General features: G+C 48.1%; 1 protein-coding gene across 1 annotated transcript; it reads left to right on the forward strand.

Moving 5' to 3' along the window:
• Positions 1-9,217: 9,217 nt before the first annotated feature.
• On the forward strand, positions 9,218-15,571 carry LOC102913945 (immunity-related GTPase family M protein 3-like). Its single transcript, XM_016003496.3, has 3 exons — positions 9,218-9,576; positions 10,879-11,105; positions 14,031-15,571. The coding sequence occupies exons 2-3, from the start codon at positions 11,067-11,069 to the stop codon at positions 15,237-15,239; spliced, it is 1,248 nt and encodes a 415-aa protein (XP_015858982.1). The 5' UTR covers positions 9,218-9,576; positions 10,879-11,066; the 3' UTR covers positions 15,240-15,571.
• Positions 15,572-16,238: the final 667 nt, after the last annotated feature.

A 16,238-nucleotide genomic window follows, 5' to 3' on the forward strand; every position in this document is an offset into this window, starting at 1 on the left:
GACCTTGTTTGTGGGTTGGTCTGTTGTTTTTTGTTTGACTTTCCTGTTCAGAAGCCTACATTGACTTTTAATGGGGACATTGTTTTATCTTGAATATTTTTATTAGCGAGTTGAATTATCTACCTTCTCACTCAAATTATTTTATTTTAAAGGCTTTATTTTATTTTTAATTATGAGTATATGTGTGTGGTGGGGGTGGGGATTGTACCTGTGAATACATGTGCCTATGGAAGCCAGAACCATTGGATCCCTGGTTGTATGTGGTTGTAAACTGCCTGGTGTGGGTGCTGGGAACCAAACTCCAGTCTTGCTCAGGATCATATTAACAGCTGAGCCATCTATCTATCCATGATCCAATCATTTTAGAAGGTTTAAAAATAGAGTGTGTCTAAATGACTTTTGGCGTGTGTAAGGCAAAACTGGAATGGAATGGATGGCAGCAAGAGCAGCTGACATACAAGTGAGCAAAATAGATTTTGGGAGCTGGCACTGTTCATCAGCAAAGGTAACACGGTCTGTTGATGTCTAAAAACTTTTTGTGTGGGAATTTGAAGTTTGCTTGTATAACATAAAAAGCCCACGCCCCAGCTGTGAATCTTCAAGACACGCAGGAAAGGTAGAGGAGGGTTTAAAGATACAGCTGTGGCCAGGAGAAACCAAGAGATTGGACTAAAAGAATATCATGAGGGCTGGGGAGAAACCTCAGTGCCGAACAGCACTTATTGTTCTTATAGCCACTTGGGTTTGGTCCCCACCACCCAGAAGGTGGCTCCCAACTGCTTGTAATTCCAGGTCCAGGAGCTCTGACTCCCCTGTCTTCCTTGGGCACCTGCATGTACATTGTGCACATAAACTCACCCAGGCATACATGCGCATGCCTGTGAACACACACACACACACACACACACACACACACACACATAATAACAAAAGATCCACTCAGCAACAACGAATACTCAGGAGACAAAGGACACAAACACAGTGTGGCTCTCACATGGCGACTAAGGAGAGAGACCCGATTCACCTCCTGGCAAACGTCTCCCCTGCCCTGCACAGAGCTCCACGCCTGAGATCCAGCTGGTTCCCTTTCTTTTTCTGGTCTAGTGTTCCCTGCACTCAGGACACTTGCAGGTGAGTGTGACCTCACACCATCAGTCAGACCTACTGCATCCAGTCCTCCTGGATCGCAAGGAGTGTTCTCAGGCCAGGTGTGTGTGTGTTGGGGGCGATGGGGTCGCAGATTTGAGATTATCACCAAAAAGGGCCAACTAAGAAGACGCACTCCCTGGAAAACCAGCACAGCCCCTGCTTCTTCAGGAGAAATCCTACCAAATGGGACTCTACAGGGGCACTGTCCCCAGCACAGAGCAGCCATCTAGGATAGGACCTAGACAGAGTAGAGCTGAGTGTAAAAATGGGTCCACTGGAAGACGGAGCACACTTGGCAAACTTTTTATTTGAAATCGGGTTTTGCTCTTTAGACAAATCTAACTCTTAGAGTCTGGGAAAGGGTTTGAAGCTGGGCTCAAAACAAAAACAAACCAAAAAACCCCACAAGGCCCAGCCAATGGCTCAACCTCTCTTTGGAGTGTGTGGCCTTGATCCCTTCTCCAGCTTCTGGAAGAGCCTCTCACCTCAGGTGATGTGAGCCGATCATCTCTTTGTCACCTGAGCCCTGGCAGTCCTGGAGGGCCTGACCAGGAGAGTGAGGACCAGACTGCCTCTGAGTGACTATCTGCAAGGGTGGAAATCAAGGTCAGCCATCCAGGACAGGAGGGAGGGGACGAGACACAGGCAAGGAATGGTTCGGAGTTCTCAGGTTGGACTGTGGACAACTGGTTTCTGGCCCAACTTGTGTAGAAAACCCTTCTAAGAAGTTACCTTATTGGGGTAACCTTGCTGAAATGTTGGGGTCCTTTTTGACCCTGTAAAGTTTGCTAAGATGTTGGGCGGGTATATTATATGCGTTGGGTAATAGCCTCAGGTCATGAAGAACTGAGTCAAGCTGTACTGGGCAATAGCCTCTACCCATAAAGATTGCCTTAGTCCCAGCCTGACCATTCTGCTCCATCTGCAGAAACAAAATGCCTGGGTCTCAAAAACAACCCACCCTGCTGTCAATCAAATCACACACACACACAAAAAGCTGTAACTTCCTGGTAGCTACCTATATATACATGTCTACATATACACATCATCTATATATACACATCTACTTATACATGTCTCCCAGCCCCTCTAAGTGTGGTGGACCTTCATCCCCCAGAAAGGTTGGGGTCTCTCATTGGTGAGGTTGACTGTCTGGTTTCTGCCTATTTTCATTTTTCTTACAAATATGGCTCTCTGGACAAACCTCTGAAAATGCAAATTCCCTTTCAGCAAGCATGCCAGCACTCCTGAAGATCATGCAGGTCAGCAGAGAATCCCTGGGTTTTAAGGGGAGGGAGGGCTCAGAAGGAAGTTGAACCTGTGTCCTCTAGCCCAATCCATATCACTTCTAGCTTCTGGCAAGCCACCCGATCAGCACCACTTAGATCAACGAAGACCTAGTATTTTCAAGAACAAGAACAACACGTTTCTTTTTGGCTGAATCACACCCCAAGTTATTGGGAACAGGACTGACTCCTCCAAGGAGCTGTCTGGACACAGACGCTCTCTCCAGTTACCGTAGACTTCTGGGGCCGTTAGCTGATCCGAGGGTAGAGGTAGGAGCTTATCTCTGGACCCCACCACGAACTCCTCAGTTATTTTGAACTGGGGAGCAGCTGGCTTTATGATAACTGGGGCCCTGACTCAGGTGCCTTGTGAGGTGAGGTGGGACAGAGAGGACAACAGCCACCTTTGCCCCAGGACAGCCGGAGACCAGGAAGTCAGTTCCCTCAGAGCCACAGAGAGCCTCCATGTCACAGTGAGACAAGCGTGGTATGAGTCGGTGTCACCTGTGGGAACCATGTCAACGAGACACCAAATCTGCTTGATCTGGAGCTAGGGCTCCCCTCCCCCACCGCCTCTGAGAGGGACACCAGGGTCCTTTATTTAGCTTCAAAGTAAATGAAAAGTGAATTCATCAGCCTGGGCCACCGGAAGGGGAGGGCTCTGTGTCTGCCTGCCTCTAGGCACATGTGTTCGTGTATACATGTGTTGAATGTTTTCATGTGCAACACATGCCCCAGAGCATGTAGCTCCAGGCAAACATCTCCATTTAACGCCTGCGAGTGGGTACAGCTCCCACATCCCTGAGAAGTGTCGGCGATGTTCATGCACAGAACAGAAGAGCACACAGCAGGTCTGACCAGCCAGACTTCTCAGTGGAAGACAGGCATTCACGCCCGAGCCTTTTCATACCTTGCTGAGTGAAGGAGCAAGAAGGAGGATGGTTTTCCCATACTCATTCCATGGGGAGATGATCTACAGACACAGCTACTCTGTGGGTAGCCATGTGAGGGGTTACAAAGCCCTGGTCCCAGGATGCAACCCTAACTCCAGACTGCCCCAGCTGGAAGGAGATTCTGGGCAAATGGCTTCAAGAGCAGGCTTCCTGTGCTCTGCATATCCTGTGTCCACACACTGCATCTAACTGCCAAGTCACTTTCCTGACCTTTTGTCTGGTGCCCAGTCTATAAATAGACCCTGCTGTGCCAGCCAGGGTCTCTCCCAGAGGGCATCAGCTGTGCTCATTCTTGGGAGAGAGGCTTGACTGACCAAAGCTCCTGAGCTGGAATGCTGGGATCATTAAAAGGGAAGAATCTAAGGCATTCTTCCAAACTTCTTGGGGACTCACTTTGGATCTTGCAGACAGGACGTTGAGAACGGGACATGGAAACTGCTGGTGCCAGGATGAGTGTATAACTGTTTACAGCAGCCACGCCTCTTTAGGCTTCCTGGGAGAGCTGGCTCCCCAAGGAGAAGAGGGAACACCTCTAGCTGTTTGTAGCTTGATATTTCTGCCTTGCCCACAGTCAGGACAAATCTCTGTCACCCGCCAGTCCCACAGCCACTCAGACCCAACCAAGTAAACACAGACACTTATATTGCTTTCAAACCGCATGGCCGTGGCAGGCTTCCTGCTAACTGTCCTTATCTTAAATTAACCATTTCCTTTTATCTTAAATTAGTCCATTTCCATACATCTATACCTTGCCATGTGGCTAGTGGCTTACTGGCGTCTTCACATGCTGCTGGTCATGGCGGGGGCTGCAGCCTCTCTGGTCATTGCGGCTGCTGCAGCATCTCCTTCTGCCTTTCTGTCCTTTTATCCTGCCTAGCCACGGCCGATCAGGTTTTATTTATTAACCAATCAGAGCAACTTGACATACAGACCATCCCCCAGCACAGCCAAGTGCAGACCATCTCAAACACCTGCACTCAGGCCCATGGTCCTAATCATCCTCTATACGGACCTGCTGGGTAACGCCACAAAGAACCTGAGAATGGGCTCCCACATACAGAACATCCCACAGCACTTCCCCTTTCTTTCTTTTTTTTTTTTTTTTAAAGGAAGGTTTTAACTTTTACACATCTCCAAAGCCAGCTTGGTATATTTGGGAATTTGGGCGTAGCTTCTCTTAACTACTTCCTGCTGGAGGGGGGCGCTGTATCTTATGGGGATGCAAAGAAAATTTTAGGATCATGAAGTAGTCCGTGAGACCGTATCGTCTGAGCCAGTTGCCTTGAAACGATTCTGGATGTTGGATCATCTGGGCCATGGTGTCATCGGAGACCTTTCAGGTGGTCTTGGCTGATCAAACCTGATGTATCTCAATCTGGAACAAATCCATAGCCTCTGGCTTTCTGTAGAGATAAAAGCAGAGTCTCCTTTCCAAAGTAACACATCCTTATATCCAAATTTTAAAGTCAAGATATCTTTAATATATACATATTGGTTTAACTCAACATCTTTTACGATCAAATGTTTTTCTGCAGTTAAAAATCTCAAAGACAATATAATCCAAACTCTCTGTGTGATATCCATTTTTACATGGCTTATCAAGTCTCAGAAATAGTGGGTCTACACTTTTATCCAAGCAGCGTGTAGCCCAGAAACCTCTTTTATTTATTTATTTATTATTTTTTTTTTACTAGCAAAGGCTAAATCCACCACGCAGCTTAATGTTCCATTTGCAGAGGCCTCATTTCCGCCTTACTGCAGGTTAAGCACACACACCAGGAACCCGCCAGTAACTCAAACCGGCGGCTGCCGCTCATTTGAGAGAGAGAATTAGGAACTGTGGGGCGTTTACCGACGTCACCGTTCCTGGAGAACTTACCGACGTCACCGTTCCTGGAGAACTTACCGACGTCACCGCTCCGTGTGTTGAGTTCTGAATCCTCTTTACCACCACGCGAGGATTCTTCTCAGATCACACTTTATTGGAGCGCCTCTTGGTTAAGGGACTTTGTCTTTAGTATTTATTTATTTATTTATTTTTTCATAACACCGGCCTTTATCCCTGTTCATTTGTCCTTTTTCTTTAGTCCCTTTTTTTTTCTTCCCTTTTTTTCTTTAGCCCTTTTTTTCTTTAGCCCTTTTTTCTTTAGCCCCACGTTCGGGCGCCAAATGTAGCTTGATATTTCTGCCTTGCCCACAGTCAGGACAAATCTCTGTCACCCGCCAGTCCCACAGCCACTCAGACCCAACCAAGTAAACACAGACACTTATATTGCTTTCAAACCGCATGGCCGTGGCAGGCTTCCTGCTAACTGTCCTTATCTTAAATTAACCATTTCCTTTTATCTTAAATTAGTCCATTTCCATACATCTATACCTTGCCATGTGGCTAGTGGCTTACTGGCGTCTTCACATGCTGCTGGTCATGGCGGGGGCTGCAGCCTCTCCTTCTGCCTTTCTGTCCTTTTATCCTGCCTAGCCACGGCCGATCAGGTTTTATTTATTAACCAATCAGAGCAACTTGACATACAGACCATCCCCCAGCACAGCCAAGTGCAGACCATCTCAAACACCTGCACTCAGGCCCATGGTCCTAATCATCCTCTATACGGACCTGCTGGGTAACGCCACAAAGAACCTGAGAATGGGCTCCCACATACAGAACATCCCACAGCAGCTGTTACTGAAACAACAACAACAAAAAAAATCACTTATATCCCAGCAGCCAGAGCAGGGGATGTCTCTGACCCTGCTGCCTGAGTTTGGGACCCATTCCTTCTGCTGAATTGTGTCATCCGACCTTGGAGGAAGAGTGGGCGCCTGGTCTCAGTGCAGCTTGATACACCGTGGCTGGCTGACATCCATGGGATGGATGTCTGCCTACACCTGAGAAGAAACAGTGGAGGAGGAGTGAGTGGGGCAGGAAGTGGGGGAAGACGGGAGCTGGGAGGAGGGGAGATGAAGGGGCTGGGAAGACAGGAAGGGGAAGCTTTTGTTAGAATGCAAAAACAAGGAAAAAATCCATATATACAAGAATTGGAATGTGAAAGCAGGACACAGCTCTTCTTCTTCTTCTCCTTCTTCTTTGTTTGCTTGGTTTTATTTATTTATTTATTTATTTATTTATTTATTTATTTATTTATTTATTTATTTATTTATTTATTCAAGGCAGGGTTCCTCTGTGTAGTCCTGGCTGCCCTGGAACTCACTCTGTAGACCAGGCTGGCCTCAAACTCCCAGAGATCCACCTGCCTCTGCCTCCTGAGTGCTGGGATGAAAGGCGTGAGCCACCACCACCCGGTACCTTCAGATTCTTATGAAATGGAAATCACCTGTGGCCCAGCAGGGACAGGAGTCTGCTTCTTGTTCTTGCTCCTATGGCAGTGGGGAGGCAGAGGCCAGCTATAAGGGTAAAGAGCAGAAAAGAACACAAGTGGACAGTGGCAGTCCTGCTGATGTCCCCTGGTGTAGCGAATGCTCCTCACACAGGAGAGAGCATGGGGAAGTTCCCACTCACAGCGTCTCCTTTGGGTCTCAGGGCTAGAGACAGCTCGGACCTAGGGGCCTTTTATACTTTCATTATAAGTCAGTGTGTGTGTGTGTGTGTGTGTGTGTGTGTGTGTGTGTGTGTGTGCACGTGCACCAATGTGGAGGCTAACGGGCAACTTGGGCCATGTTCCTCAGATATTCTCCATCTTGTTTCTTGAGGCAAGGTCCCTCCCTGTAACTGGACTTACAACCTGGGCCATCTGCCTGTCTCCATCTCACCGGCACTGAAATCACTCGCACATATCAGCCCGCCTAGCTTTTGAGACCTGGGCTCTGGAGGACTGAGCTCAGGGCCCTGTGGCTTGCACAGTAAGCACCTCACTGACTTCATCTCCCTGGCCTGTCAGTCATCTAGTGACTGAGCTCATCAGTCAGGAATACTCCAGCTCAAGGGGGCCCGGCCTGCCTGCTGTCACTTTTTGAGTGACAGAAGTCAAGGGTGACAAAGACACTTTAAAAAAACTCTTTTAGACACCTCTGCCTCTGTCACTGTATGACGACAAAGCCCTTGCCCCCAGGGGCCTCCTTTTCTTGACCCCAGGGAGGTTTCCCCACAGACTCCCACAGTAGAGCAGGGCTTTAACGGGCTGGAGAGATGGCTCAGTGGTGAGAGCACAAGTTCTTTCAGAGGACCTGGGTTTAGTTCACAGCAACCATATTGTGGCTCACAAACCACAAATCACTCCAGCTCTGGGGGGTCCAACACCCTCTTCTGATCTCTGTGGGCACTAGGTACACACAATATATATCAATATATATCTATATATATATCTATATATATATCTATATATATATCTATATATATATATATATGCAAGCAAAACATTCATACACGTAAAATCAGAAAATCTTAAAAAAAAGTGTTTTATTATTATAAAAAAGAATGGGGCTGTGACATACCTGGACAGGTGGCCAGTGGTGCCCACTTTGGGGACTCAAGCCCTCCTTTGCTCCTCGAGTCAGGTGACCTAGTCAGCACAGTGCAGCTCTTAGCCCCAGGGCAGAGGTAAGCACTAGACCCTGCAGGGATTTCTGAGGTTGCAACTTGCATCACAGACACTGAGAAAGCCACTGAAGTGAGAGTGTGGGCGGCTAGAAACCTGTTCCGTGAAGGGGACAGGAAGGACAGAGACTCAACAAGCAGCTGGAGCCCGGAGGCTTTGCCTCGCCGTGCTCCATTGGGCCTGTGGGAAGGGGTAGCTGGGAGGACCATTGCTCTTCCTGCAGTGGAACTGGCGTGCCTAACAAGAGTTGTGGTTCAGAAACAAGGAGGAGGGGCGGAGGGCTTTTGCTCTTACTGAGGCCTCAAGGTCGGTTCCCAGCATCCGCATGGCCTGGCCTCCACATCTCACAACTGCCTATAGCTCTAGTTCCAGGGGCTCCAACTGACCTCTGAGGCTCATGCATGCATGTGGTTCACACACATACACTTCGGTACACATATTGAAAGAAGGGATGGGAGGTGGCGGGAGGGGGGGGGCAGACACAGACAAGGGAAGTCAAGAGACAGTGAGTGACATTGAACGCTGGGGCCAGTGGGAGACATCAGGAGAGCCCAGGGCGCATGAACTGTGCTGACAGTTGCGAAGTCCTCATCAAGTCCCTATGTCTTGTCCTGCTAAGCAGCCCATTCCCCTCTGCCTGGGCATATCAGTGGTCCAGCCATTGCCCTTGAACAAAGATGTTGCCCAGAAAGTGGTAACTGAGCATACAGAGGAGAGTGATTTTTTTTTTTTTTTTTTTTTTTTTTTTTTGTGAAACTTTCTTGAACTCAGAGAAATGCATGGACCGAAGATCAGTTAAAGGTGACATATTCTCTTGGGACCACATGCCTTGATCCTGGATAGATGACAAGATTGGAGAGGGTCAGAGAAGTTTCCTGTTAGGTGGAATTTTCTGGCTCTGAGCTGAGTGGGGTGAGAGGGAGCCAGTGAACCACCGAGCAGGAACAGCAGCTGTGAGGGGCAGTCTTAGGAAGGGTCTGCAGCTCTCCAAGCACTAGGGCTCACAGGGTCTGAAGGGGTTAGGTGCCATCATCTGAGCAAGAAGGGGGCTCCAGGAAGGGAGGCAGCAGGGTCACACCAGGAGGCTCTGACTGCAATTGGATGTCACTGATCCTGGGCAGACTTCCTACCCTCAAACCTGGCCCTCTGACAGAACCCTGCCCCCGCTCTCTGAAGGAGAGCTTGGAATTTGTGCAGCTGAATCCTGAAAATGAACCATTTCCAGGAACAGAAACTGAAAGCTTCTCTGGCTGTGGGCCCCTCCCTCGGGGGAGACAGGCAGGGCTCCTGCCTACAAGTGAGGAGTGGAGCCCGGTCCAGAGTGGAGCAGAGTCCAGCGTGGAGCAGAGTCCAGAGTGGAGCAGAGTCCAGAGTGGAGCAGAGTCCAGAGTGGAGCAGGGTCCACAGTGGAGCAGAGTACAGCGTGGAGCAGGGTCCACAGTGGAGCAGAGTACAGCGTGGAGCAGGGTCCACAGTGGAGCAGAGTCTGAGAGGAAGCCCAGGAGCTCAGGCTTCCCTTCCGCTGCTCCTCTCCTCTATCATTCTGCCCAGGAGGACCCCAGCCCTCCACATCTAAATTCTCTTCTTCCTGAACATCCTGGGCCTGGATTCCAGTTTTACAAGGCTTCTGAGCAGGTAGGTGAGAGGCTCCTAAGTGCAGCTTGGCCTATAAACTGCTCAGGGCAGGAGAGTCTGGAGTCTGCCGTTCCTCTCGGGGGTTGTATGCAGCAGGCACATGGCCTGATCTTTTTCAGGACCACACAGTCCCTTGTGTTTTGGCTGAAAAGAGTCTTTCCAACCCACCAGCAGAGAGGCAATGCACCCTTTCTTACCTCATGTCCCTGGATTGCGGGTCTTCTGATGAGGCCTCGTTTAGAGAAAGCAGATGGGGTTTCACTCATATTACCTTAACCACTCCATTGATGTTCCCTTTGGGACCAGAGTCCAAGATTAGAACTTCCCACTGGCAATATTGGGATGTCCGGGGATTATGTAAAGTGCATGTGTACTTCATGTGGAACACCAGGGACTAGGGATCCTGGTTTGGAGGCTAGCTTCTTAAGTGAACTTTTTGTCTAACTCAGTTGAGTGTTTTTATCTGCATTGGAGAAGCTGGCTCTTCACCAGGATGCTAGCGCTCATCTTTAATCTTTCAGAGAACACAATGAAGCACAGTTTGACAGAACACAGTGGTGTAGAGTAGACCAAAGTGCAGCCATGTAAACTGTGTATACGACCTTCTCCTGAGGTGTGAGAGTGTGAGGCTTGTGTGTGTGTGCACACATGTGAGTGTGCTTGCTAGTGTTTTTCTTTCTTTCTCTCTCTCTCTCTCTTTCTTCTCTCCCTTCTTCCCTCCCTCCCTTTCTTCCTTCTTTTTTTATTATTTATTTTATTTTATAATACTATTCAGTTCTACATAACAGCCACAGATTCCTTCCTTTCTTCCTTCTTTAGAACAGTTCACAGAGGCTTTTTATTTATGTATTTTACACTTCTAGAAAATGAATCCCAGTATTTTCCCTCCTGTGTGTTTTTGTCTTGCTTCTTTGTGGTCTGTGAAGGCTGTGGTTGTCAGCACAATGAAGCCAAGCTGATGGGATGGGAGCAGACAGTTCTGCCGTTTTTTCTAGGCCTTTGAGTTGTACATCAAATCTAGGGTTGATCACTCCACACTTGGTCAACCTGCCTGTGAGGTTTACGACAATTTTCCCAGCTCCGTGATCATCAGTGATTTAAAATTTACCAGTGTGACCACGCTCCATCCTCACAGTAGGAACTGAACAATGACTTGGAGCATGGCCTGATGAGGACCTGGCATTTGTCTCTTCTCTCAGCACGGTGTCGGCATGGAAATATGGCACAAAGACCTCCGTATTTATTTCTAACAATATATCTCTCCATCTGTACTCAGGTGTTGCAATATCATTTTTCTAATAGGTTCTGAAGAAGATTAATGATCATAAGGCTTGTGAGAGCCCCGCGAAGTTCAGGCCCACAGACATAGACCTTCATACTGCATAAAGTTGAAGGGAGAAGGAAGAACCAGAGGAACACCAGCCCAGAGATCTGAGTGGAGACTAAGGAGCCTTCACCCAGACAGCAGAGAGCTGTGTAGAGAGCATCCCATGCATTCCGTCACCATGTGTGTACACAAGGTCTGGAAGGTAGGTAGCATGGCTTGGCCAGTGCCGGGTCAGAAAACTGAGACTTTAGAAACCTGTCTGCGTTTCAAGGAGCAGAGTGAGTCTTCAAACACCGGTGTGGGCTCCTGGCTTATCCCTTCCATGTAGAGGTCATGCCCAGGCCCAAGGACTGTGTAAGGAGCAGCGGGAAGTGTTTGGGGAGCAGAAGTGGACCCACCCCAGGAGGGGAGCAAGGGGAGGAAGCATCCCAGGAAAGGACTGGGAGAGGACTGAGGGGAGAGGCCACCCCAGTGGAGAAAGGGGAAAAGCCAGCCCTGGGATTGGGAAAAGCCACCCCAGGAGAGATCTGGATGGGGCCACCACAGGAAACTACCAACTCTCAGAAGTTGAACCCTGGAAGTGGTCTCACAGATGGAATAGTAGGCTTTATGGGACAGACACTCGACACTTCAGTGTGAGAACAGGACAAGTGTACAGTTGCTTCATGGGATCCAGGGGTGGGGTCCAGGGGTGGGGTCCAGGGGTGGGGTCCAGGGGTGGGGTCCAGGGGTGGGTCTGCCTGGGAGCTCTTCATGGAAGTGATATACACTGTCTGGATTAAAGAGATGGTCTTGAGTTTTGAAGTTTTTGTTTGTTTGCTTGCTTGCTTGTTTAATTTTGAGACAGAGTTTCTCTGTGTAGCCCTGGCTGTCCAGGAACTCGCTCTGTACACCAGGCTGGCCTGGAACTCAAGATATCTGCCTGCCTCTGCTGGGATGAAGGGCATTTATCACTACATCTTACTGAGATTTGGAGTTGTTGTTTTTCTTTTTCTTTTCTTTTCTTTTTTTTTTTGAAACAGGGTTTCTCTTGGTAGCTTTGGCAACTTTTCCTAGAACTCACATTGTAGCCCAGGCTTGCATCAAACTCACTGAGATCTGCCTGCCTCTGCCTCCAGAGTGCTGGGATTAAAAGTGTGCGCCACCACTGCCCAGGGGGATTTGAAAATTTTTAAAGAGGTTGATGGTGATACACACAGAAAGTGTTAGATTTTTCTTTCTTTCTTTCCTTCCTTCCTTCCTTCCTTCCTTCCTTCCTTCCTTCCTTCCTTCCTTCCTTCCTTCCTTCTTTCTTTCTTTCTTTCTTTCTTTCTTTCTTTCTTTCTTTCTTTCTTTTTTTTCTTTGAGTCAGGGTCTCATGTAATCCAGACTAGCTTCAAACTTACTGTGTAGTTGAGGATACCCTTAATTTTCTTATCCTCCTGCCTCCAACTCCCAAATGCTGGGAATCTGAGTGTATGACATCATGCCCAGTTTACTGTGGCCTTAGGGATCGACCCCAGGGCTGCACGAGTGCTAGGCAAGCACTCTATCAACTGAGTTCCACACCCCAGCCTCTTGGGTTTAATTTTTTTTTAAACATTGGTGGTGATGTACAAATAAGAGCTTTGATTTCCAAGCAATCTCAATCTCTCTCTCTCTCTCTCTCTCTCTCTCTCTCTCTCTCTCTCTCTCTCTCCTTTTTTCTTTTTTTTTAAAAAAGGAAATAAGAGGTGGTTTATTCTGGAGCCATTTTGAGTTACCATGGTCCAGGAATAGAGATGTAGGTTACCCCACATTCATGTTCTAACATGGAAGCTTCATGAAGTTTTTATAGTTTTACAGAATAAAAAAAAAAGCCATAAATCAAGGTAAATTTAAAACACATTGGTGGGTACGTCAGAGAGGCAGTCATAGCAAGATGGGGGGAAGTTTTCTACTGGCCCAGCTGACCAGAGTTTTTCTTCTGGTAAGGACACAAGAGATAGTTTGTTCTGGAGCCATTTTGGTGCTGACCCTGGAACACAGATTTATGTTTCCCCCAAATCCATGTTCCAACAGTCCCTGTTGATAGTGGCATTGTGAAGGAGGCCCATCACCTAGGAACAATGTGGGGAGTTGTGATCTTGAATACAACCACTAGGTCACCAAAACCAATTCTCATTACAACCCTGGCTCACCAGTGTTTCAGTCTTACGGTAAGGATTTAGCCAAGCCCTGTTTGCAGAATAGTCCGAATCCTTGTATTAGTTCCAACGCCAACACACAGGGACACACACATCTTACTGCTTGTTAATAGTAGGTTAGGAGAGACGGTTCAGCAGTTAAGCACACTGGCTGTTCTTGTAGAAGACTTGAGTTCTAATCCCAGCCCCCACATTTTGGCTCACAACTGTAACTCCCCTCTTAGGGGATCTGACACTCTCTTCCACTTTCTGAGGAAAGGAGGAACACACATGGTATACAGACATACATCCAGGCAAAACATGCATACCTACAAATAAATCTAAAAATCAAATGAACAAAAAACCTCAGGGTCATTAGACTATTTGGGAAGTTGGTTTGAGCTGCCTGCTGAAGTTGATGGGTTAGAAGTGCTCCTGTGCAGGTAGTTACTGGTAAATAGTATCCCAATTTTCATAGTGCAGACACATAGAAACGGAAATTTAATATTTTCTTCTGGAGACAGGGTATCTCTACATAGTCCTGGTTGACCTGGAACTCGCTGTGTAGGCCAGACTTTCCTGGAACTCACAGAGATCCACCTGGCTCTGCCTCCTGAGCTGGGATCAAAGGCCTGGGCCACCACACCTGGCTGATTATCTGACTCTTAAGGAGAAGTACAGTGAGAGTCTGGGTGTGGAGAGCTGGCTTTTGCAGTGGTCAGACCTGCTCACCCATTTTCCCGGGTGGACCCAGCTGACGTTCTGCAGCTCGGGCTCAAACCTCACCAGTGTTGCTGTGAAGTGTGCACTGTGAAGGGCCGTGTATCTACAGAGCAGCCTCATCGCAGAGGAGGTGGCACACTGTTCAAGTGAGGTGCCTGGGCTGTCCCTGGTGGCAGATCTGAACCCATGGCTGGGGTATGTGACTTCTGTGGATTCCTGTGTCATCCTGTGTCTGACTCTCTGTCTCGTCTCTTCTGCAGGCTTTTATACATTTAGTAAACGTGGCAAAATCTCTCCTCAGTGGATGGTTTAGTCGCAAGAGTGATAGTGAGCCATCCTATTCCAGCCAGATCACTTTCTCTCAAGATATCAGTGAGAAAATTGATAAAGCTGTGAAAGAGGGGAACCTGTTGAATGTGATCAATGTGGTCAATGAAGTAATGCAGAGAATGTGTGGATATCAAGTAAGGATTGCCGTGACTGGGGACTCTGGCAATGGCATGTCATCCTTCATCAATGCCCTTAGGTTCATTGGACATGAGGAGGAGGATTCAGCTCCCACTGGGGTGGTGAGGACCACCCAGAAACCAGCCTGTTACTCCTCCTCCAGCTTACCCAATGTGGACCTGTGGGACCTGCCTGGCACAGGGGTCACAGCTCAGAGCATGGAGAACTACCTAGAGGAGATGGACTTTGAGAAATATGACCTTATCATCATCATCGCTTCTGAGCAGTTCAGTTCAAACCATGTGAAGCTGGCCAAAGCCATGCAGAGGATGAGAAAGAGGTTCTATGTCGTCTGGACAAAGCTGGACAGGGACCTCGGTACAAGTGCCCACTCAGAACCCCAGCTACTGCGGAGTATCCAGGAGAGTATTCAGGAGAACCTCCAGAAGGAGGGGGTGAAGGTGCCCCCCATATTCCTGGTATCTAGCTTTGAGCCTTCATCACATGACTTCCCGAAGCTCAGAGACACACTGAAAAAAGACCTTTCCAGCATCAGGTATGAAGATTCCTTAGAGATCCTCTCTGAAATCTGTGACAAGAGCATCGACAGGAAGGCGTTCTCTCTGAAGGAAGGTGTGACCACAAATCCCCTGGAGACACCTGTGAGCCGCATGTGTGGCGCTGCTGACCTTGAGGAGAGTCTTGAGACCTACCAGAAGTCCTTTGGTGTGGATGATTGGTCACTTCAGCAGGTGGCTCAGAGGACAGGGACACTGGAGATGGGCTACAGGGCCATGCGGTACCAGGACTTGCACAAGAGGGACTGGAGACTGAGACTCATGATGTGTTGTCCCGTGGTCACATTCCTCAAGTGTCTAGCATTCTCACTGTGGTATGGCTTGTGGAACTCTGTCATCCGTGTCTTCAGACACCGGAGACTTCAGATTGTCATTGAACTAGTTGCTTGGGACACCAAGATCTTCTTGAGGAGAGTCCTGAAGGACAGGACCCTCTTTCCTTAAGTCCACTGGGGAGGGTCTAGCTTACCGCCAAGTCAAATTCAGGCTGCCTCAGGGTCTTCTTTTGGCTTAAGAACCTAGCTATCCACTAGAAATCAAAAACTACAGCCACACATTGTCGTAAGGCTTAATATTGTTAGAGGAGTTAAGAAAATCTCACATCTTCCCACACTCAACTCCATTATCACTTTCCTTCAAAGAACAAGTATCCACCAAGATACTCAGCCTCGCTTTCCTGGCTCAGCACATAGCTTTTATGCTTTCAGTTTTCATTGTCATGCATGTTTAAATCAAATTGTCTCCTTCCTAAGCCATTAAAGTTGCCTTCATTACTAGTTTTCTTATTTTCTCTTTCCCTAGATACCCCTGGTGGTGACTCAACTGGCTAGGAGTGGCACTTACAAATTTGGAGGGTTCAGAGGAAGGTGGAAACTGTCTCTTAAAATCTGGGTGTTGGGGCTTTTGTGTGCCCATGTGAGTGCATGTGTGTGTCTGAATGCTTACGGCAGCGCGTGGACTCTATTTTCTCCTTCTCCCTGGTAGGTTCTAGGGACTGAAGTCAGGACATCAGGTTGGTGGCAAGCACCTTTTCCTGCTGAGCCGTATCGATGGCCTGCTGAAGATGTTTTTGTGTCTGGTTAAACATGTGACCAGTTTTCAAGACCACCAAGGGTGTTGAGTCCTGAGCCAACACAGGGAAAAGTGGTTTCCTCAAGCCTAGACATCAAAGTCTTTGTGTATTTTCTGGACTTACAACAAAGTACCTGAGTGTAGGCAATATAAAAGGAGATAAGGTTTATTAACCCATAGTCCTGGGAGTTCCCAGTGGGTGACCCATCAAGCTGGCCTCTGGGGAGGTCATAACAATGGCAGGAGTTCCTGTGGAAGAGGCCAGAGCACAGGAGATCCAGGGCCCGGGCTCCTTTTTTTTCTGTCAAAGGCCCATTCTTAAGGAAAACAGCTGAATCCAGAACATGATTTCTGTCTTCCTAGAGCAATGAC

The sequence above is a fragment of the Peromyscus maniculatus genome, chromosome 8 (genome assembly GCF_049852395.1).
Source record: "Peromyscus maniculatus bairdii isolate BWxNUB_F1_BW_parent chromosome 8, HU_Pman_BW_mat_3.1, whole genome shotgun sequence".
Lineage (NCBI taxonomy): Eukaryota > Metazoa > Chordata > Mammalia > Rodentia > Cricetidae > Peromyscus > Peromyscus maniculatus.

What these genes read in the sequence shown, in the direction of transcription:
- LOC102913945 (XM_016003496.3), top strand. Translation starts at nt 11,067, where the DNA reads ATGCATTCCGTCACCATGTGTGTACACAAGGTCTGGAAG. An exon ending in GTGTACACAAGGTCTGGAAG is followed by an intron (nt 11,106 to 14,030) that starts GTAGGTAGCATG and finishes TCTCTTCTGCAG; the next exon opens with GCTTTTATACATTTAGTAAA.